The 24,116-nt window shown below is 47.2% G+C and overlaps 1 protein-coding gene across 4 annotated transcripts in view; it reads right to left on the reverse strand.

The window, feature by feature from the left end:
• The window catches only part of Cpvl (carboxypeptidase vitellogenic like), a 104,321-nt gene that overhangs the window by 67,875 nt on the left and 12,330 nt on the right, over positions 1–24,116 (reverse strand). For 3 of the 4 annotated variants that reach the window (XM_050155572.1, XM_050155571.1, XM_050155573.1), the window contains 4 exons: positions 16,032–16,146; positions 15,088–15,146; positions 13,891–13,970; positions 8,561–8,627 (listed from right to left, as the gene is read on the reverse strand). In XM_050155572.1, coding sequence (XP_050011529.1) covers positions 8,561–8,627; positions 13,891–13,970; positions 15,088–15,146; positions 16,032–16,146 — 321 coding nt within the window. Of the gene's footprint in view, positions 1–5,779; positions 5,787–8,560; positions 8,628–13,890; positions 13,971–15,087; positions 15,147–16,031; positions 16,147–24,116 lie in introns of all 4 variants that reach the window. The other variant, XM_050155570.1, reaches the window with a different exon arrangement.

Consider the following 24,116-nt stretch of genomic DNA (forward strand, 5'->3'; position numbering starts at 1 on the left):
TGCGAGCTGCCAATTCCAGCGATGCTTGTGCTTAGCTCACGTCCCCCATGGTGACTGTAATCACACTCACCTCCGGCAAGAAGGACCAGGGACAGCAGCCTGTGTTTGTTGGTGTTTGCTTTATTTGCTGGAGCTCAAAGAAGCAATAAAGCTCTAATGCTGCTCCTATATCAGAAGCCTGGCCAAGTTCAGCTCTCAGACTTTTATTTTGCCCATGAGAGGAGGGTCTTAACATCACAGCTGAATGGAGTTCTGACCCTTGGTCTGCCATCCCTGGGAATACTTGTACAGTGTTGGGAACAGCTTCGTGGAAATCATGCGAAGAGCTCACTGTACTTGTAAAAACAGTCGGCAGAGGATGTCGTGCTCTCTTAATTCTCCAGATGTGTAAACAGACAATGAGATTCAACTTAGTTGTGTATTCCTTCTGAACCTCTCCCTTCTTGCAGGTTTCAGCAGCATACACAGCTGGCTTACCGTATCTCTGCTGCCCAGGTACTTTTAAGAGAAGGGAAACTATTTCATAGCTAAAACCAAGCTTTGATTAGCTCCTTCCAAGTGGGGGTGGGGTAGACAATAAAGTTACACTGGAAACGACACCCCTTTACATAAATGGATCCAAGGATTCTGGTGCTTAAGCCGCCTTCACCCACATCTGTCAAAGTATAGCTTTTTAAAAGACCAGTGCAGTTATATTTACTCACGGCCTTGCTTCTAAGCATCAACTTTGGGGTAAAGCCAATGCCTTACCAGCCGTGATAAGCAATGGCTTTTCAAAGAGAGACAGCTGCCCTGGACATAGTTCCTTCATTCAGAGTTGGGCATAGTTCTCATTTCTACCTGGTAGAAAAGACCGTGGGATTTGCAACCTCAGTGGAAGTGAACTGAACACCCCGAGGGTCCCCCTGAGCACCCTGTCCTGCTCTGCTCCCATTTCTCCAGTCACTCAGCTGGCCAAGACACCTCTGAGAAGAATTCATGACTGCGCTGAGGGAACTCTGTGTCTCCAGAAGAGAGCATGTTATCTGCCTGTCTAGAAAGAGTTGTACAATGCCCTGGGACAAAGTTCTTCCTGGGCACGGGCTCTGGAGCAGCCACATTCACTTAAGGGCTTAGAAAGAAAGAACAGGGAAGCTTCAATGCCGTGAACAGAATTCTACACACATTCTGAAAACACGAAGAAAGACCCCAAAGGGGCAAGTAAATAAATAGTAGATACTTAAGTCTAATAGAATAACCCAATCAAGATGAGGCCAATGGGGGCTGGAGAGATGGCTCAGTGGTTAAGAGCATTGCCTACTCTTCCAAAGGTCCTGAGTTCAATTCCCGGCAACCACATGGTGGCTCACAACCATCTGGAATGAGGTCTGGTGCCCTCTTCTGGCCTGCAGGCATACACACAGACAGAATATTGTATACATAATAAATAAATAAATATATAAAAAAAAAGATGAGGCCAATGCAAACCTGATTTCATCTAGCCTTGGGGAAGGTAGGATCTCACTCAGTGCAATGTGGTGGTTTAAAAAAAAAAAAAAGGCCCCTAAAGGGAGTAGCACTATTAGGTGGGGTTTTGTTGGAGTGGGTGTGGCCTTTTAGAAAGAAGTGTGTCACTGTGGAAGCGGGCTTTGAGGTCTCATATATGCTCAAGCCACATACAGTGTCTCAGACCACTTCCTGTTTACTGCTGGTCAAGATGAAAGAACTCTCAGCTCCTTCTCCCCCTCCAGCTCTGTCCACAGGATGCCTGCTTCCCCCATGATGATAATGGACTAAACCTCTGAACTGTAAGTGAGCCACCACAGGTAAATGGTGCCTCTTCACAGCAATAGAAACCATAACTAAGACACTCAGCACCATTATTTTCTCTGCAGAGAGAAGTTGTAACTTCAAATGGACAGTTTGGAAAATAAGCAAGTGATGCCAGCCCTTCAGTGTGGTGGTAATCTCCGCAGCTTCCTAGACATTTCTAGACCATGCGTCATCTAACTTTGAGACAGCACTGCGCAATTAAAAGGGGAGCTTTTAACAAGAGGATGATATTATCAGCCATCTCTTTCTCTTGACTATGCACTTAAAAAGGAAGCTGCGTAGAACTGTATGGAGCAAGAACATTTTCATCTGTCGCCAACTTCTAGTCACCCCGACCCACACAAAGGCACATGCTGACTTCCAAAAGAGAGGTAATTCAGTTTTAATACTAAGGGTGTGTCTTTAAAATCACCCACCAGTGGCAGGTACAGGGACACAGGATGCATCCTTTCCCTTTCTTATTCTGACCTCAAAGCTTACTGGGAAAGCCCAGCTTGCTGCCAGCTGACTCAAGCAGATGAATAAACTCCTTTGTTTAAAAGGGAGACTCCAGTTAATTTGACTTGTAAATAATGAGTATGAGCGAACTGGGCCACGGGCACAGACCAAGGCCTTTGTGCTCTGCAGATAAAATGTAAAAGGTTGAAGCTGCTGAAGTGATTTAGCTTAGAATTGCCAGTCCCCACCCTGGACATCTCTAACCAGGAGCCAGTGCAGTGACTAGACTGGACTACGCCATCCAGCAGGACAGCTCACTGTAGACAAGCTTGCGACTCTGTCTATGGAACTCGCATTCTTCTCCGTGCAGCTTGAGAATCAGTAAATACGGACTGATTTGATTTGGATATATTCTCTGAAAGCCGGAGGCCCAACTTGTAAACATTTCCATATGCCCTTGTTCAGTTCTTCGGGTTGCAGCTTAAACCTTGATTTTTATAATATTAAACTCATTAAACAGTCACAAATCCGTTCTCAATTCTAAAAGAAAATATTGGCAACTGCAGATGGCTGTAATTGAAAATAGACGTTTGTCATGGGCTGAAGAGTTAAACCAGCTTGAATGCTATCTAATAAAATCCAGCAAGTTCCAGGGCCGAGAAATAATTGCATTCCAAGGACTTCCAGTCCTTCTATCACTTGAAACTTTCATTTGCTCTATAAAACTTTATGATCAAAGCCAAGTCTTTGTGATTAAAACTAGGTCTTGGCCAGAAAGACAGACATCCGTAGAGCTGGAAAGCCTCTTTCCACTTGTAGAGTTAGAACCCTAGAGAGATGCAGGAAATACTAGTGGGGGTGTCAGACTCCCTTCCAGAAGAGGGTCGGCGCTGAGGGAGGAGACAGTTCCTGGAGACAATCTGGTTTCCAGAGAGCACCTCCTCATGCAAGGCTACATAACCCACAGGCGATGTCAGCATTCCAATCCTTCGCCCTAAAGTCTCATCACTAGGTTCCAGTTTTGACTTTCCCACTCTCTAGCTAGGTGACCGTGGTAAGACATGCTTAGGCTAAGTCTCAGTCGCTCCGTCTGTAAGATTGGAATAATTATAAGGAGGCTGTTGGGATTAAGTGAAGCAATTCATTTAAAAGCTCTCTGCCAGAGAGGACTCATGGCTGCTGTGTGTTACACTGTGAGCAAATCTTCTAGCCCTCCAGTTTGGTGACCCCAAGACTGGAGTAATAAGGTCCAGAAGGCTGGCAGAGAATGACCCTTGGCCTGCCGCTAGCATGGTGCCCACACTTCACCTCACCTGTCACCCCATCACTTCCTGTCAGTGCTTGAGAGTTGCCTATTATTCATATCTTTCCAAGGGTCAGCCCTTTTCTTAGTACAAACATAACTATTCTAAGAGGGAAGGAAATACACTGGGTGCAATTGATCCCATTGTTTCTACTGAGCCATGAGCCGGGAGACGGAATGAAGAGAAAGAGCAATGTGGTTGGAGGGGGAAGAAGAGGAAGAAACCATCCTGAGTCTGAGGTTGCCCAGGAGAGAAGTCTGGGTGTGAGTGGGGGATGAGCAGAGAGGGGATGGCAGATGGGAGAGTCGCCAGGGATTTGGGCAGGAGGAAGGGATAACCGGGAGACAGAAAGTAGCTGAGGAGAAATACCATTGGTGGATTTTGTGTCTAATAGCAGCCTCTCATGAAGCCACCCTGTATCATACATTTAGCAAGAGCTTAACACTGCACAAGAAAATATGAAAAAACATGGCTCTCATGTGCTGGGCTGTCCCCTCGGCCCATCGGACTGTAATGACTTCAGTGAGGCTGTCAGGCAAAACATGTTCCTGATAGGATTTTTCCCATGCCAGTGAACATCCACTACCTCCATTGGACTTATTAACTAACACAAAAGTAGATCCAAAGTTCTGCCTGTATTTTGTCCTCAATTTGGCTATGGCCACAAACCTCTTCTGCTATGAGGAAGAGGTGCCAGTTTTAAGCACGCATCCTGCCATTTGGGAAGCATCGCCATTTATAAAACCATCCAGACCACAGCTTTGGGTCTTTGCCTGAACTGGTACATACAACCGCATGCTCCGACACTGGGAAGTCCCTCTTCCTCCTGCCACCTGCCTGCGTTCCAGTTAGGGCTGTCTCCTTTAGTGCCAAGCCCATCCTGTGGAAGCTGGAGAGGGTACTCCAGTGCATCGGGGCCCCCAGAACAAGCGCTTTCTCACTAATGGTTACTGCCTCGGGAAGGCTAACACTTCGAAAGAAAGCTAATCACGGGAATTAAACACAGCTTGTTTCTTTTTGAAGTAGATTTTTTTTTCCTGCCTCAAGGAGGGTGATTTACAGACACATTTGTCTCTCTTTAGAGAAAATTAACTCCAGTTGGCGTTCTGGGCGGAGATGAAGAGAAGAAAGGGGGAAGAGACTTCTCCCTCGTTGTTCACACCCACAGCGGACCCACATTGCCCTCCCTGCCATGCCCTGCCAGTGGGATGTGGGTGGGTCCTCGCACATGCTGATGCATATAAAGCAAATCAGCCGGACTGCTAATATCAGCTTCAAGGCTCCTTTATCTTTTAGGTGAAACAAATGCTTTTTAAAAATGCATTTGGCTGGGAATGAAGCACAGCGGTAGAGGGCTGGCTTATCATGCTTAAAGTCATGGGTTAGATTTACACACACACAGAGAGAGAGAGAGAGAGAGAGAGAGAGAGAGAGAGAGAGAGAGAGAGAGAGAGGGAAAGAGTGTGAGAGAGAGAGAGAGAGAGCAGAGAAAGAAACTCTACATAATAGAACAGGCAATGCTATAGACATACACTGAGCAAGCAGAGCTTTTATGAGCACCTTTTGGCCTGGTCTATCTGCCTTGGGCCATGTGCTTTGAACCCTAATGGAGGCATCATGTGCTGGGTGCTCATTACAGCCAGCCACTATTTGAAATATCTAAGGAGGATTATATAATTAAACATTCAAACATCACTATGTAGTAAGTGCTATTATCATTTCCAGACTCTCTCAGACCAATGCAGCCTAAAACCCCTGGACGGCTGCTGCGGCCCCAGACCCCTGGACAGCTGCTGCGGCCCCAGACCTCTGGATGGCTGCTGTGGCCCCAGACCTCTGGACGGCTGCTGTGGCCCCTTGTGCAGGCTGCTTTCATTCCTGGCCCATAAATGTAAAAGGTGCTCTACCCCACATAACATGCAATGGGAAGCAGAAAAACATTTCTTGAGTTTATCCATTATTTTTCAGGACTGAATCTACAAATTTGCTGCTGTTGTTTGTTGCAACTCCCTGAGAAGACCAAATGAACATTTGGAAAAGGAAGGGCTTTCCTGAGCAGTTTGGTGAAGGGTTGGAAAGAGGCAGGGAGGGTTGGTGGTATGTTCAATCTGAAGGCACACAGAGATGCCGAAAAAGTGAATCTGGGTGACTGCCACTGAACTTTTGGCTTTTATTGTTCTTGTTGCTGTTGTTTTGTTTTTGTTTGTTTGTTTGTTTTTTGAGACAGGGTTTCTCTGTGTAACCACCCTAGAAGTCCTGGAACTATCTGTAGACCAGACTGGCCTTGAACTCACAGAGATCTACCTGCTTCTGCCCCACCCCCACCTCCCCACGTGCTGTGATTAAAGGCGTGCGCTACCCATGCCGGCTGCCACTGAATTTTTAATAAATAAAACAAAACAGCCATGGAAATTGATTTCAAAACTAAGCAACCCCTGGGATTGCAAGGTAAAAAAAACAAAGACTCAGAGAGATTAACACCTTTCCTGGAAACATCCACCAAAACCCAGCTCTCCAATTAGCGGCCCAGAATTCCTCTACTTTATTCCAGCCCAGAACTATTATTATCAGCCCAGAATTCTCCTCTCCCTTGTGGCCTTAGAAGACAAACAAAACAGAGCATGAGAGACCGGAGAAGTGGGGCATCGCTGCTTGGCACTCTTCTTTCTTCAAAGGCATGTAACTTCTAGAGTAGGCATGTCCATCTTGTAGTTGTAGGGCTGCATGTAGCCAAACACAGAATCATAAACATACTTAACACATGAGGTCTCACGTTTGTCTTTTTGTTTTGTTTTGTTTTGTTTCACTCTCAACTGTGAACTCTGAGGCTGACATAGCATCATCACAATGTCAGAAGGTTGGACAGGCGTGGACAGATCCACGGTGCTCTTCTGAAGCTGAGGCCACATCATGGCTGCTGCCTCTCTGCCATGGTTCTCGCCCTCCTGCTCATCATCCTTTATCACATGGAAGGCGCGGGTTTCTCTAAGAGTATTCATCCTGGCAGCAAAGAATACATTTTTTTTTCTTTTCCCACACACATTTGGAAATGGCATGCATGAAACCACCAGGCACAAATCAAATAGACAAGTCAGAAATTTCCTCCAGCGTTTGGCAGCTTTGCCGAGCATCATGGTTCACGACATCACCACATTATTTGTCAGACGAGGGATGCCACCCTGAGCAGACCAGTCCCCTGCTAGAACGGGGAAATGTGTGGCTTCCGGCAGAACTAGGAAATGACGAGGGTGTCACTTTCTGCTCCTTTCCCAACTTGCCTCTAAAATTGCTCAGAAGGTGAGGAGCAGCAGAAAACAAACTGTGATTGGATACTGAACAACTGAGTATGAAAAACAAAAACCAAACTCGGTGGAAATGACTAAACCTTTCTCTCTGGCAGCTTAGAAAGAGAAGACAGGCTCAAATTCCTGGATCCACGCTCGCCGTTCCCTAGGAATTTAGCCTGTGTTTCTCTTCCACTCCCTTCATATGCACATCTGTGGACCACTTGCCTGTCATCCTCCCAGCCCTTCCTTTGGCACCATCCCCTGGACCTTTCTGTAAACATCACTCATTCCAGAGTTAAACCTTAGGGCTCAGAGGCTGACTGCCCCAGCACGATCCTTCCTCCCCAGGAGCATCAAGGTAAACCTTGGTCACTGCTCTTCAGTCCATCCCTCCAGCCCAAGTTATTGGTTCCCAAATAGAGTAGGACCTAAAGCAACCCTCAGATTCAGGAGCATGGATAGACTTGCCCCGGGCAGTAGACATGCACCAGGGTGGAACACATGGAAAGCACTTGCTTGAGAATGACTGAGATAAGAACAAAGCTCCAGGGACAGAGCAGCAGAGAGTGAGCGACTATGTCCTGATGAAAGAAACAGCGAAGCCTTTGCTGGTCCTGGTAACGACAGAGTCATTTTAAAGCCTTTAGTGACATAAAGTGGGATTGCACATAGGACAACACAATGCTGCTAGGAACCTTGCTCCTTGGTGTGGGAGAAGGTGCACACAGACATCCGTGGAGGGAAGAATCAAAGAAGAGTCACAGAGTCCTAGCAGCAAGAACTCCAGGGCTCCAGTCTCAGCTTTTCAGGGCCACTTTCCATTGAAATGAGCCAGAGTCCCTAGAAAAATGACTGATCCAGGACCAGCGCAGGTGATGTGCAGGGCACTTCCGAGGCAAATACCTGTGATAGAGCAGGAAATGCTCAAAAATGACCCAACAGCCAGCCTGAGGGGCCTTCCCAAGAGCAGAATCAGAATAAGCATAAAAACAAAAGTAATCAGTTTTGGTAGATGAACCAGAAATACCAAAGTTGGGGGTCCACCGGGATATACAAGAACCTAGAGAGGAGACAGCGGGGATCGGCTCTGTAGAAGAACGTGGGATGATGCCCGTACAAAAGCAGATGAGAAAATTGTCATTTCATAACCTGCAGGCCAAAAGAGACACGGTTCATGGATGGATCTAAAACTGCAGAGAGACAGGCTTGAGGGAAGAGCGGTTCGTGGGCTCGCGGGTTACTTGTGAATTACAAGAAGTCTAGCTGATACCACCTTAACCGAGTGATCAAGTTCGGTCCCACCATAGGAACAAAGTGTCGTGGTGTTGTTCCTGGTGGAACGCCTAGGAAAGCACACAGGCTCGCCCAGATGGAATCCTCACTGAGTAAGAACACCAAGGGGAGAGTAAGACACGTTCCCAATATGGGATGTACTACAGGCACCTGGTCCCCACTTCAAATCATTGCTATGAATGACAATAGAGATGGGCAGAAAATCGGAACATAGTAACCTGCTGCACCCATCCCAATAGGTGACCCTTCAATGAACCCCGGGTGAAAAAACATTGTTACAGAGTATATTTGGAGGATAACTGGGAAATTGGAAGAGTGGACTGACTCAACACACACACACACACAAATACGTTTGCTGTAACTGTCATCATATAGTCCAGTCTTGGTAATATTGGAGGTGCCCAAGAAAATAAGACAGCAACTTACCTCCCCGGTGACATAAAAGTTATTCTTCGCATACTCGGGGAATAACTGGAAAAACTGAACCAGTGCACTGTGAAAGAAAGGACATTCAGATTGACTGGGGAAATGAGTCAGGGCAGACTGGCTGCCATGCCTCAAAGGCTGGGCGCATGCGCTGTTTGCCATTATGCACCAGCTGGGTGCATGCGCCCTGTTTGGAAGGCACTAGCGTTGGGTTGTGCACTCCTCTGGTATCTGGGGGTTTTTAGTCCCGAGTGGGTAATATTGCCTTCCCCATGGATGGCTAGGCAAAGCAAATAGGTGGGCTGATGTTGCCATGCTCAGAAGTATGAACGCTGGACATCAACATTAGAAAGTTCTAAACCTGTGATTGCCACTTTGGGTCATCTAGCTGCTGGGGGGTTCTTATGTCCATGACACCAGCTTCTTACATATTGTTTGGCAAGTTTCATTTAAACCTCAATACTCTGTTAGGCCAGATTTGTGGGAAGGCAATAGAAAGTTCAGTTTCTTATCAACCAACTGTTACAGGCCATGCAGACTATTTCTACAGGAGCCCCCAGAACTCCAGTGTTCTAAGAACACCAAAGCTGGGAAAATAGAAGGGAGAGGAGGAGGGAGGGAGGAAAAGGAAGCAACCAGAATTCCATGGCCACTTGAGTGAGCCATGCTGAAATAAAATAGGCTGGTGGGGGTATTTCCCTACAAGGAAGAGAAGACTAGCTGGCTTCTAAACGTCTTTACCAAAGTCTTCTCCAAAAAGAGACAACAGAAACACACAGACACACACACATACACACACACACACACACACAAAACTCAGGCACACTAGGAATGCCTTGACCTGGCGGCAAGGCCTAAGAGGCCAGGCAGGGTTTCGGGTCCCAGCTTCCTGCTGAGGGACTAAAAGCCATGAACCTTCCAGGGAAGATGAAAGGCAAGAAGTCTCTGAAAAGCCAGGAGTGGGAGAGAGTTCAAGGGTGACAGAAAGAAAAACTCAGTCATTATGACCACCATGATCCCTGCTAGACTGAACTTTCAAAGGCCCCATAAAAATCCACTGTGGGGCGGTTCGGTGCATTCTCTACTTGTTATTTATAGGTTATTTATAGTGACTTTGAGGAACTAAATTTGGGAGGCTGCATCTTGCTAGCTTCCACGTTAGGGCTGGCAGTGAACTGGCTTTAGAACAAGGGTAAAAATAGGAGCTCATTCTCCACCCTTCCCTCAGGAACCTTCAGCCTAAAAACCACTTCCCTTCCTCTCTTCCTGCTCATTGACTGCGGTAAATTTCAAGTGTCCTGCTTTAACTTGTAGCTTAATTCCTTGGTATTTGATGGGGCATTGTTTGGGCTGATAGGTTTAGTAAATAAAAAAAAAATCAAGGCGCCCAATCAAAATTGAAGTTCAGATAAATAATCAATAATGCTTTAGAATAAGGATGTCCAAATTTTATCTATGATATACCTCATGTGTGTGTCTGTATGTGTGTCTGTGTGTGTGTGTGTGTGTGAGAGAGAGACAGAGAGAGAGAGAGAGAGAGAGAGAGAGAGAGAGAGGTCTGTGCCGGCTGTCTTTTTTAATACTCTCCATCATTGAAAAATATTTATTTTATTTTATTTTTTGAAAGATTTATATATAAAGAAATATTCATTGTTTATCTGACTTTCCAGTTCAACTGCGTCTTTTGTGCTGTATCTGGCAAGCTAAATTGACAGAGATAATCTCCCACGTTACTTCTATCTGGAAAGTACTAGGCATAGTAGCCGAGGCTTTGAAAGCCAGAGTTTCCTCAAAGAAACTATTACCATTTTATTCGCACAGTTCGGGTCTTTCCATGAACTGCCTGTCTTTCCAGAGTCTTTGCTAAGTGGTTCTTCCTCAGCAGTAAATTAGAAAAATGGCAAATTCAGTACCCAGAGCCACACACAGTCTTTGCTAATTTAACTGCACTTGAGTCAAGCACTGATCCGATGACATGAGGAGGTTCTGCTTAAACTAAAATCAGGACTCACATCGGCATGCCTTTCAAAGCTCAGCATGATGCTGGTGTGGATAAGGCACAAATGTGTGTGTGTGTGTGTGTGTGTGAGAGAGAGAGAGAGAGAGAGAGAGATTCGTTTAGGTGTGAATGTACCTGGCACAGGAATCTCGTTATCATCAGGTAGGGACTCTGTTGGAGATCCCTGATGGAACTGTGCCAAGGACTTCCCTGATAAACAGAATTTTAATGGAAAGCTCTTTGGTTGCAGAATGCTGCATTTTTGAAAGAAGGAATGGCTGGAAGAACACTGCTCCTCAGAGGATGTTTTGGAAAAGCCCTTCGGTGTATGTAGGGCAGAGAAGGTGCTGGAATGACAATGAGCGGCAGTCGGTGGCTGGAAGAGAATCTGGCCAGTTCTGGTTGAGCAGAAGCAGTTTGAACACAAGAGACATTCACAGGGCTCCAGACTCGAGCAGGAACTCCACACTGTAATGGTTTGAATCTGAAGGCCAGGGCTCCAGTGTTGAGGGCTTAGCCCCGAGGCACAGGTGTGACTTTGGGGAGGTAACTGCCTCACAAGGGCTCCCGCTAGGAATAAACGGATCCACATGTACATCTGCAGCTATTGAGAGACAGAAACTTTAGGAGTTGGGGACTTCCGGGAAGACGTATGTCACCAACACGTCTTTTTGACAGGGGATAATTTACCCTGTCCTCTTCTTTCTCATTTCTGAACTCCAGGCCGTCAGGATGCGAGAAGAGAGAAAAGTTTCTGCACTCCATAAGCCTCTCTGCCGACACAATAATCCAAACCAGACCAAATCAAACCGAGGTTTAGTGGATACAAACGCTATCGGATGGCTTTCCAGGCCCCCAGAGAGGAGATGGGAAAGGAAGACCGAAAAGCCACACATTTGTTCTGGTGTGTGTGTGTGTGTGTGTGTGTGTGTGTGTGTGTGTGTGTGTGCAGTTTAAATACCCTGTGGGAGTGGTCTTGAGCATCTCTGGGGAGGGGTCGTTGTTTGGCGGGCTTTCTCGGGGGTGGAGTCTGAACTGAGGCAACACTGGGGGTGGGGATGGGGAGTGGGCCTTGGGGAGGAGGGAGCCTCTACCCGAACATTCCAGACTCTTTGGATATATGGATGCCAGTGGTTGGAGTGAAGCCTTCACCCAATCAAACAGCTCTGGGCCCCCCCTCCGTTCACCTCTAAGAAGGTAACTTCAGGAGTTCTACCAGGCCTTGGGCTCCAGGAGGACAGCGGCTGTGTGCTGCCAGTTTCTTCTGTCACCACCTCCAGGAATACATCCAGTGATCAAGGGAGACCAAAAGACTGCAGTACCGGGCCAGAAGTCTACATCAAAGTCAGGAAACTGCCTCCTGCCTTCATCCACAGTTTTCCAAGCCATGGCTCAGCAGCATCTTTTGTAGTGAGTGTGTGTGTCTGACCGTGAGTGAAGAAGTTCCTCTCTGACCACAAAGAAAGCCAGTAGAAACACAAATGCTAAGAGGCTCCTTAGAAGGACCATGCCTTCCAGGCCAGGCACTGTTCACAGAAAAATAGAACTCCATCTTCAGGGGTGGGGAGTGATGCGGTGGAGCTTTCAAAGGGAGAGGAAAGATCTGCTCTTTCACACACACACACACACACACACACACACACACACACACACACACACACCCTGTAGTCCATTTACTAGTTCCAAAGCGAACACCCATCTGGCAAGCTGGGGGAGAAGAATGCGGTCGCCAAAGGAAACGAATAGTGTAAACTGTAAAGGAAACAGCTGAAATCAGTTTTCTGCACTACTCTTGATTAGCTATTTTCCAGTCCTAAGAGCCCGAAGCGAAGGGAACTGAAACAGCTATAAACAACGGCTGCTTTGAAATACGGCCTCTTCCCATGTCATGCAAGAGGAGTCGGACCACATGTCCTCAGTAAACATCCACACGGAGGGTCAACGGCTAGCTGGGAGCATCCTTGCTTTTCCGGCTCAGGGGGTGAAGCGCTCTGCAAAGCTCTGGCTAGCAAGGGGTGAACACGTTTCTTTCATAGAGAGCCTCCTCCTTCAGGGCATTTGCTAGTTAAACAATGGAGCTGAAGATCCTTGTGGTAGGGGTCGGGGTCTGACCTGAAGGAGAACACACAGGGTAAGTAAGTGGTGCTGAGAAGTGCCTGAGTGGGCTTCTGAGGACCGGCACTGCAGTCACGCCTACACAGGGAGAAAGACCGTGGAGGTGGGAGGCTCAAAGAGGTCCCTCTGGGAGGATCAGCTAGTATGTCCCAAGGAACCACTGTGTGCAGGCTCAATGGTGTAAGGACCTAGGTATCCCTGCTGGAAACTGAACCCAAGTGTTAAAATCTTGAGGGATTTTATGTGGGAAATTAGAGAGCAGACGTATTCTTTTCTGGGTCAGCAGAGGGAAAGAAAGAGATGTCCTTGGCAGCAAATAAAGACCAGGAAGCCAGTCCCTCAGTTTCCGGCCTGATCTGCCCCTGAAAAGAAGAGACACCCTATGTCGTTTCCCCCTCCCCCAGAGATGCTGGGTTGGCTCACTGGTTGATTAGCAGAGAGAGTGGGCAGGTGAGACTGGCTATTGGGAGTCTTCTAGCAGATTCTCATGCAACGCCGAAGGGTGACCGGGAGCTCTGAAAGAATTCAGACTTGTTCTCTACTAACAATTTATAGCCTGGGAAAATGGACCAAATTAGAAAGGTCAAGTTAGTTCTTAAAATGTACTAAAAATAGACGTAAGGAATGCAAGAAAATGAAAGGAAAATTTATGTGTATATATACTTTAACCAAGAACACAACTTTATATCGCTTCTCCCACTTTTTTTTTTTTTAAGTAAAAGACAAATTTTGTAAGATGAAGGAGAAGGGAAAGAGCACTTTCAGTTTGGAAAAGTAACGACAAACCTACAGAGTGAACTATACATCTAGACCCACAGAAGGCGCAGTTGTGGGAAAGAAGACAAACGCCCGGAAAAGACGTTATCTCCGGGCAAGCACAAAGTTAAATCGAGTTTCAGAGATAGCTGGGAACTCCTAAGTCATCTGGGGCGATGGCTTGAGAAGGGATCTTTGGTTGAAAATGTGTACTGGACCTCTCCTAAGTCTTGGAGGGTATGATTCTCAAACTTACATTCATAATTTAGCTCTGCTAACTTTGTCTCCTGATCAGATAAACAATTACCAATGGCAAGGAAAGAACGGGCAGAAGACACCGTGTGTGCACACACACTTGTGTGGAAGGGTTCCGCAACACTGTAGGAGTTGGGCAATGAGGACCAATTGGTAGTGACTACCACTGGGAGACTTTTCCTATCGCCACAGATGTGTGTCATACCGGTACAAGTCTTTGGCGACATCTTCCTCGTTGATGGCGTATCCCCGGAGGCTGTCGGTGAAGCTAAAGCCTGTGCCCACCTGAGGGGGAAAGAGAGGAAGGTAAGCATGAAGGTGCGTGTTCCCTGGGAACTTTCGACTAGACCTCACCCTGGGAGGCGGGCTTCCTGATCCCGAAAACCACACCTCTGACTTCAGATCTCTGCCATTGCTCTACGTATCCTATGTCTCATGGAGGCATCCTGCTTCCCCTGGAAAGGGAAGGATACCAGGACTGGCTCTTTGTATCTAGATGCCTACATGAAAGGTGGAGACGCCATTACTAAGCAACAACCTGTGAGATAGGGAACCCACTCCATCAGTGAAAGGCTATGTTGTTTGAGATGGGAAGGGTACCACAGTGTAGGCGAGGCTAGTCCAGAGCTTATGATGTAGTTCAGGTTGGTCTTGAACTCATTATCCTACAACCCCAGCCTCCAATAGCTGGGATTATAGGTATGTTCCACCATGCCTGGTCACTCATTTTATAAATTAAATTCTAATCTAAAAGGGGAAAGTGTATCTGTATTTTAGAAAATATACAGTAATATATTGCTTAAGCATTTGTTCTTGTTAGTCCACCATAGTGAAGATTCAGACAAACCCAGAAGGCACAGACCGTCACACACTGGAGGCATTTATACAGTAACATGTTATTCTGCTGGGCACAGCAAGAAACTTCAGCACCGTGCCAGGTATCTACATCTAAACATGGGTGATGGTTGAAAAGGTGGAGGAAAAGAGGAAAATGCAACTGACGGAAGCATCTCAGCTCCTTGATAGCCTTACAGAAACATCTTTGTGGATGTGGCCTACTGTTGACCAAAATGCCACCATGCAGTCATTGATTGTGTTATAAAAAAAAAAGGGGGGAGCCAGGTGGTGGCGCACACCTTTAATCCCAGCCCTCGGGAGGCAGAGGCAGGCAGATCTCTGTGAGTTCGAGACCAGCCTGGTCTACAAGAGCTAGTTCCAGGACAGGCTCCAAAACCACAGAGAAACCCTGTCTCGAAAACCCCAAAAAAAAAAAAANAAAAAAAAAAGAAAGAAAAAAAAAGAAAAGAAAGAAAGAAAGAAAGAAAGAAAGAAAGAAAGAAAGAAAGAAAGAAAGGGGACCAGATGCCAGGCCTGATGCTCCCTGGTGCCCCATGGTACTTACCGGATTGTCGATGTAAAGCATAGAAAAGGTAGTGGTCCAAGGGAAGTCTCTGGCAAGAACTGTCAAAATAGAAGAAAGGGCTGGGATTGTAACAAACATACCAGGCAAGGTGCTCAGGATCCCAGCAGACCCTGCCGTCCTCCCACCATCACGGGCATCCCCTCTGCCACTGTGCCACACGCTGGAAGACCAATGCCCATCATCTTTATCCGTTCTCTTCTGTACTTTTGCCCAACATGGCAGTATCTACAGCTAAGAATGCAGCTGTGGCAACAAAATCTCGTGAGAATTGACATGAGACCTGTGCCCATCTGTTCCACCCTGCGAAGGACTCCTACACCCGGGCTCTTGGATCCTCTTCCTCCTCCCCAGTGCTGAAGAGAACAACCCCACCAAAGATACCACAGTGACTCACAAACCAATTCACACTCTGAACACCAACCCAGGAAAAGCAAACTCTCTCTCCAAAGAGACAGAGATGGAGTGGGCCCTGAGACGCAGCCAGAGTTTCTGTCTCCACCCCAGCCTCACCCACAGCATCTTGCTTTCAAGGTGTCGGCTCACTTAAGTGATGGACTCATAAAGCATCCTATTCCCTCGGCTAATGAGGGATATAATTCCACCACTAGGCCCTCTCAAGAGGGCTCACCCAAATAGTAATAAATACCAACTGGTTTTGCAAGCCAAGAATGCTCGAGTCAGCAGCTGGCTTGCAGAAAGCAGCTTAGACCCTTTTAGTCACATTTGCAGGAGAAAGTAAGCCAGGCAGGACACTCACCCTGGGGGGCTCCCCCTTCAGGACAGACAGTGCCATAAAGTTGTGTTTCTACAGTCTGGAACTATTAAGCAACTCCTAGGGGTTCTTGTGTTTCTTCTGAGTTCATTTTAGAGTAGATACTGGCTGGAAGAAGGCCCATGGGAAAAGTAGTCGAAGCATCACTTACCAGTCATGTTACGTGTGATAACATAAGGCCCATGTTCTTCAAAGAGTCCGAACATGGATGAACCTCCAGGACCACCCTGAAGCCAGAGGACTACTGGGGCACTCTTGTGATCTACCTGGAGGGAACAGAGAAGCCAGTGAGCAGAAATGTACCAAGGTTGCAGAAAGCACCCAAGTGCATGAAGCCTAAGTCTTCCACATCCCTGACAATATTCCAGAATGCCTCTGGCCCCACTGTACTATATAGGTTGGTCACTTTTTCCTATTCGGGACTTACGTGTGTCCCCAAATGCTGGTGTCTTTCTGTGCGGTTGACAGCATCTTGCTGTCCTCATGGTCTGTCCCCCCAAGCATAGAACCAAGTAACTCCTGACCCTTCCCAGTTGGCTCAGTCCCTCACACAAGTACAGACATTGCCAAAGAGTGGGTGGCTGGACTCCTCCTCAGGACACTGTGAGGAGGCTGTGGTGGGAGGCCAGACTAACTTGTGGGGGTGACACCAGGAGCTGCAGTCAAGAATCTGGAGGAAGACACATGGGGACACAACCGTCCTGTCATCTAAGGTCTGACATAGGTTCCCTTGTGTGTTCTGAGCCTTCTCTGAGAGTGCTCTAGGGAACAGCCATTGTCTATAGAATAGCCTTGAATGCGGGGCTACCTCCAGACCCACTCTCAACGGTCAAGACAGTCAAGACGTAAAGTGCGGTAACTAATGCCCTTGGAGCATCCAGACACAGTAAATGTGATAGGCTGTTATAGCTGAGGAGAGAGTGTGCTGAAGGCTACAGTCGGGCTGGGCTTCTGTGGGTCACAATCAGGGGGTAAGCGACAAATGCCTACACTAAACTCTCCACACACAGGAGTTCGTTCAGTCACCAGCTGGGCGACTTAGGGAAGACGCCTAAGCGGTGTGGGCTTCACTTTCCACACCTGTAAAATGAGCTTTGGTGCCGTTATCCACATTGTGTTCTTGACTAGGGAGATGAATCACTTTCCATAAACCTGGCAAGGGGCTGTGCTCTGCGGCCAGCAAATGCTTGTTCCTGCTGCCGAGGATGAACACTAAGGATTGAGAGGCCATTCACACTCAAGGCATCTTCAAATGGAAGACTAGGAGTGTGCTCATCTTGGTGGCTTTTCTTTGATCCTTTGGCCTCCAGCATCTCAGGTCTATTTCTCACTCCTTTATCTCCCTGCCGCAAATGTTGACATGCTACGAAAAAATCAGGTCAAAGTGGAGGTGGGGGCAGGGAGAGCTTCTCTGTTGAGTCATAGTGGGAAACTCTGAAAGCAGCAGTGTGTCCAAGCTGCTGTCAGGGAGTCCTTGAACCAGGAGGCTCTGACTCTACTTTATAACAGAGCAGCTGTGGTGACCTGGCCCTCTGCTTCTTCCAGCCCCAGCTCCCTCACCTGCGCCATGGTGGTAATACAGGCCTGCTGTATGCTACCCACCCTGATCCATGCTTCCTGGATCCACCATGAGCATCGTTAGACATGTGAGTTACCTCCTCTCAGAGCCTCTGCCACTCACCAGGACCTCCACCGTCCTTGATACTTTGATTCACCCAGCAGCGGGAACAAACTCCATACAGCAAAGGGAAACCGGGAAACAGGAATGAAGTCATCCCCAATCTTCCCAGCTTTCTGGGAGTATGAGGTACCAGGGTACATGGACTTTATGATGCTCAACCCTCAGGGCCTCACTAGGCTCATGTATACCACGTGGTCTTCAAGCTTGCTTTTATATTAAAATAATGAGGAAATCTCTTTTTTAAAAAATGATTTCTTCCTTGGCTCAACCCACAGCGATTGCCATGCTCTCTGTGGCAGAGCAGGGTGGCACCCTCAGCTTTTTCCAGAAGTTTCTTTTATACTGGAGACCTGCAAGGTGACAGGGATCCTGCTTTCTTAGTCTCCTAGGCAACTAATCTCCACTCCTCTTTTTTTCTCCCCTACCTTCCTGTGACCTGGCAGGGTTAAGGTCATCTCTAGACTCTCAGAAAAATAGCCTAGTCCTGAGAGGCCACACTACAGGACAAGGCAAACAGCAATGTGCCCAACAGGGTTCTTCTGGGGCTGTGAAGCAAGGCAGCCTGCATTCTTGGAATGCTGGACTACCGAGAGCCAGCAGTACTTCAGCCTCAGCTGACCCCTCTCGGAGCCCAGCAGTCCTGGCAGCAACCTGTTCTTAAAGAAAGCCCTACCACGTGTCTTTCAACCTTAACGAGTCGAGCAGCCTGTGCGTTTGTACCATGCCTAAATTGTATGCTGGGATGTGAAGGTGTTATTTAATGCTATGTACCCTATAGTCTTTCACCGTACGGCATGCTGCTGTATGGTGAACCATGACCGTGACAGACATTACTCACTATGGCCACACTGAACTATGGCCACACTAGTGGCATGAAGTTCTTACAGATAATCATCTGTGACTTATCTATCACCTGTGAGGTGAAGCCCTTTCCCTAGGAAAGAGGAGAAGTCGACAATGGCATCCTGAACAAAACCACACTGCAAACTTGGGGGCCAAGGAAAAAAGAAACTTCTGCTAATGACTCACAGGCGGGATGGAATTCAGAACTTTAAAAACATTAATCTCGTTAAAGTTATGATTTAAGTAAGACATTTAATTCCTCCCCTGAGAACTTTAATTTTCCTCAATGCATTTTATATTTCATGTTGAGTATTGCTTTTGAAAATCTATTACATTGACTGATTTATTTATTTGCACAGCACACTCGTGGAGTTCCATGGACAAATCTTGGTAGCTGGTCCTCTCCCGCCGTGCGTGTACTGAGGGACCAAACTCACACTCTCAGGTGAGATGGTGGATGTGTTTACACGCTGAACCTTCTCAGCAGTAGAGCATATATTCTTAACTAAGGGTTTTTAAAGATCATTTTCAAGAATCCCTCTGCCCTTCCCAGCCTCACTTCCTAAAGTTGAACGTGGAGACGTCGGCAGACTTCTCTCTACACACATGCCAAGCGCATGGTCGTCTTAAGGACACTCCATACGCCATAGACACAGTAAAGCCCTAAGATCTGGCAGTTTCTGTGGTTGCTGGACCACAGGTTGTGGGCTTCACTGTACAGCAGTGAGGTATCACCATCATGCTGCCCGCATCTGGCACAGTTCCTATTCTCAGGCCGCTCTCTTGAACTGTGAGTTAGCTCCTACTCATGGCCCCCTGGGGAAGATGCACACTGGGAAAGAGTATAGATACCAGAGCCACACTGCCAGGACTGGACTTCCAACTATGCTACTTTAGAGCTGTGTGTCCCAGGGAAGATTCCGTCATATCTCTGCATCTGAGTGCCCTCTGCCTGGAATCGCGGGGGGCTAAGCATATGTGAGCAGCAGGTACAGACACAGCACTTCAGGTAGTGGCTGGTGTCTCTTTGTAAAGCGTCAGTTCTGATTGGTTTTTCTGATGGGTGAGAAGACAGCTAAGTGTAGCTGCATATATGAACAGATGGGCAGGGGAACACGAGGTTGAGGACTCAAAGGCAGGACTTTGGGGAGGTCATTCAAACGTCTTGGATCTCATAGGTGAGTAGTCCCACTGGCAGAGAGCTATCTATTTGATGACCAAGAATCACGGGTCTGAGTGCTAACTATCGCGAGAGCTGCTGTGAAGGGGAGGAGCAATGAAATGCGAAAGGCCAGAGGAGTCCTGGGTCTGCTGGACACCTAGATAGCAAAAGACAATGGCCGACATGGGGGCAAGATGGGGCCCAAGAGGGTGAGGCCTTTCACTGGTGAACAGGGAAGAACTGTGGCAGCCCGGTGTTTAGACGTGCCTGCCTTCCCACTGCTAGAGAACTGGAGACAAGAGGATTAAGAGTTAATGTTGGTCTGGACCACACAGAGAGACCCTGTCAAAATAGGAGGGGGGAGGGAAAGAGTGGAGAGAAAGAGGAGAGGGAAAGGGAAAGAAAATGCAGAGAGAAAAACCCAGGAAAGAACAAGGCCATTTTATCAGTTGCCCTCTCAATTCCTCTGGCGACCCCTGGTGGCCAGTCCCAATCTTGGCTACTCCTTCCTCAAGATTTCTTGCATAACAGCCAGCCCAGAGGAAGCACTTTTTCTATTCTGTCCAGTAGACTTTGTACACTAGCACATTCCACTGCTTACTATCAATGACTGCCAAAGACAATGATCCTGTGCCTTCATGGGTTGTCGCTTGAAAGAAGCAAAATGCATTCACTCCAAACAGGTCCTACCAGGTCCATCACTGTCCAAGTAAGAGACACATCAGCTATGCTCCTAGGCTTCCAACCATGTCTCCAACCAGACCGGACCCCAAGCTTTACAGCCATGAACAGACAATAAGACAGAGTATATATAACTTTCTATTGTCTCTTATACAAATTGCTGAAATGGAGAATCAATACATTGGGAGCAGGGGCTAACGGTACCAATTTCAATCAGTGCGGTCCTCTATAAACTGTTGTTGTTATAAACACCATGACCTGAAGCAATTTGGGTAGGAAAGCGTTTATTTCATCTTACAGTTTACAGTCCATCATTAAGGGAAATCAGGACAAGAACTCAAGGAAGGAACTGAACTGAATTGATGACCACAAGAGAAATGTCACTTACTGGCTTGTTCAGCCTGGTTTCTTGTTCTTCACAAGATCACAGGCCACGGTGGGACTGCTATAGGAAATCCTTCAGCCCGTAGCCTTTAAGTTACCTCCCCCTTTGGACATGGCCTCTTATACTATAAATGCCGATGTAAAGCATGCTCCCGCCCTCTCTTCCGGCTGCTGGATTCGGTTGCTGTTTTCCCGTTCGAGCAGAAGACTGAGATCTGTGAGTCTACCCCTAAATAAATAACCCTTTATTGTACTCAATTCCGAGCTAGTATGGAATTTCTTTTTAGCGTCTGTCTTCACGGGACCACCAGAGTGGGCTGGACTCGCCCATATCAATCATTCATTAAGAAACTACTCCACAGTCCAATCTGATGGATGCAATTCTTCAATGGATATTCCCTACTCCAAGGTGACTATTTTGTGTCAAGTTGACAAAAATCTAACCATTCCAGTGGTTATATATTACACAGAAGGTTCTACTGTGCTTGCTCTAGGGAATTTAGGCAGCTTACCACAGGAGAGGGCAATATTTTCGGTAGTACCCAATCTGCATACCTACTTCTGGCCAACCCTTTCTTCCATGCCACAAAGAAACACCACACTAGGTAAGAGGACGCAATAGTCAAACCACTGCCAGACTTTAAGCCAGGCTTAAAATGGGAAGTGTGTTTTGTGAGTCACCGAGTCCTTCCCTGTGCTTCTATGTGCAGAGACTGATGGTTTGTAACATGTTTGCTCTTAACCAAAGTCATTAGTATCTAAAGTAAATGTCTTTAAATTTCTCAAAGTGGATTTGAATGGACCCCGGCTCTGCCCCACAGATATCTGCTCTTGTGATGCTTCAGCTGCCACGCTGTGTTAATCAAGGAAAGGGGTTTTATTTAAAGCAATTAGTTTTGCAACCAGAATCATTAAACAGCTATGAAGTATCATTTTGATTCTGCGCACATAGTCCCAACACATGTGAACAGCTTGCTTAGGCTATCTGTGTGTTGCTAGGGAATGCTGCTCACCTCGCTTCATGTCGGCACACATAAGACTTTCCTTTGCTATGATCACTCATAGGGAAAATTAACTTTCGCATTTGTTTCTGGTCTCCTTCTACCATTTCCAAGCTCCATCAGGTTCTTACCGAGCTTTGACTTGTCTCAGCTTTAAGCCCACTAGACTCCTCAGCTGGCTCTTCCCTAAGCATCCCAGGAGGAGGGCCTCGGGCAAGAAGGCTAGCTTAGAAGGAATGAGAGGATGTGGATGTGGGAGTCTGGTCTTCCTTCTTCAAGTTAAGATGAAAATGACTGTAAAGGTTAATAAGTTCCACCCCTGTACAGAACTTTCATTCCCCCCAAAAGACAACTGGGCACAAAAAGTTTTCAACACAGTTCAAATATACTTAGGAATAGAGTGATCTATAGCCTATCTTTTTAGCTACTTTGTTTGGTTTTATATAGCTTTGCTATCTCAGATCCATGATGCCTCAAGAACATCAGAAAGAAAATATGAAGTCAGTGGTCTTTGACTTCTAACACCTGCTCCATTGGCAGTGGTTCGGAGGTCGCCTGCAGTAGACAGTTTGAGAACTCTGTTGACCCAAATGCCTTTCACAGGAACAACCCCTACACTCATATATTAAAAAAAAAAAAGTCCATTGACCATATTCCTATCGTATGACCCTTGGCTGATTGGATCAAGGGAAGATCACCTGATGTGAACTTTGGCCAATCACACTGTACCTTTAGACACACACTAGCGAATCCCTGTGGGTTTCATAACCAAATTCAAGGTAAGCCTGAAAGTTGCAGTTTAACCAACCTGCCCAAGTATCTGAAGATGGAAAGCATATTGATGTGTTAAGAAGGAGGGTGAGTGACATGCTGGCTGATCCAGCCCCTGGTGTGCCAGGAGTGAGGGTGAGTGACAAGTTGGTTGATCCAGCCCCTGAGGTCTTTTCAGAGCATACCTGGTTCCTCAGGAGAAAGAATGAGTGGCCCGACCACTCAGAGTCCAGTTGTAAGATAGGAACTGTGAATGACCAGTTGCTCTGTTTAGCCAGAAACACTAGCCTGTAATCCCACTCCAAGATGCCTGTGTGCTGCAGCCACAAGGGGCGCAGACAGCATCAGGCAGAAGTCCAGATTGCTGAGCTAAGACCAGTATGCCCACAAGCTGTCTGTGTCTTCCCAGGAACAGGAAAGACAGTATAAAAGGCACAGACACAGAGGGAGATTTTCCGTAGGTATGTAAAGAGAACACTGGGCTAGACAGCAGAGAGCTTATGGGCAGATCGATATTATTGGAAGGGCATGGGAATGCCCCAAGACACTCCAGACCTCCTTGAAGAAGGCCTGGAAACAACCCCTTGGAGCTAAATTCCCTGGATTGCCTGGCCATGAGCTGGCCGCAGCTGGATGGTCACGTAGGCAAAGGGTCTCATGGTCTGAGTGAACAACTAAGGCAGAGTGCCACCCAACTGAGCAGCAAGACCAAAATGCAAAACACAGAACAGGGAAATGTAGCTAGACAGGGAACAGAAAAGAGGCAACTCTGTGCTGCGGTGCCAGCGCCCTCTACTGACGTACTCACCCAATAGCAAAGACGATTAAAGCTGCTATTTTGGGTCATGGTAAATTAGAGCTGAGATGCAAAACAAGCAAGTATGCACACTGTCGCACCCAACCTAGGCAGTAGCCACCACTGCCTCACCGTTTAGTGAGTAGGTACCAACGGTCACAAGATACTGTAGCTCAACCTAAAGGAAAAAGGTGTTAGCTATTTAGGGCTGTGTAGTGTTTCCAAATATTAATAGCTTTTAAGACTCGATGATAACATCATCTCTCATACTGTCCACGGGTCAGGGACAGGGTGATGTCTGGCAGGGTGGCTCTGGCTCAGGGTGGCTTATAGAACTAAGACACAGCCCTGCATATCGATTCATTGACCTTCCCTATTTGAATGAGATTAGACAGGACCCCCAGGGAGGAAAAAAAATGCCTTATACCGAGTTAAACAACCAGGAATTGCAGACCTGGAACAGAATCCCTATACCCTGACTTCCAGTTCATCTTTCCCAAGTTCAAGACCCCTGACAAGTTGTACTAGGAAAGATACGGAGTGCTGATATAGACCCTGGGGATCCTGGAAGTGTAGGGGACCTGAGAGGGAGCAGTCCTTCTTCTGGAGCTTCCCGTGGGTTCTGATGAGCAATAGGGAGTCTGGACTCCCTCCCCTCTCCCACAAGCACTCTGCTACTGAGGAAGTCCTGAAACCCAGGGGAGGAAGTATACCTGGCTACAGAAGACAGATTAGGGGGTCCCTGATTCCACCTTCACTGCCTAGACAAGCTGTCCAGTAGGTTCTCGGGACACTTCAGAACATCTGCCTCCAATGACAGAGATTGTCAGAGCAGCCCCTTGCTCTTCGGTGATGGCTGGGTGCAGGGATTGATAGACTAACCCTGTGTCATGTTGATTTCCTGGCGTCTGGCTGTG

This window comes from Alexandromys fortis, unplaced genomic scaffold (genome assembly GCF_014885135.2).
Source record: "Alexandromys fortis isolate MF-2015 unplaced genomic scaffold, M_Fortis_MF-2015_v1.1 scaffold_93, whole genome shotgun sequence".
Classification (NCBI taxonomy): Eukaryota; Metazoa; Chordata; class Mammalia; order Rodentia; family Cricetidae; genus Alexandromys; species Alexandromys fortis.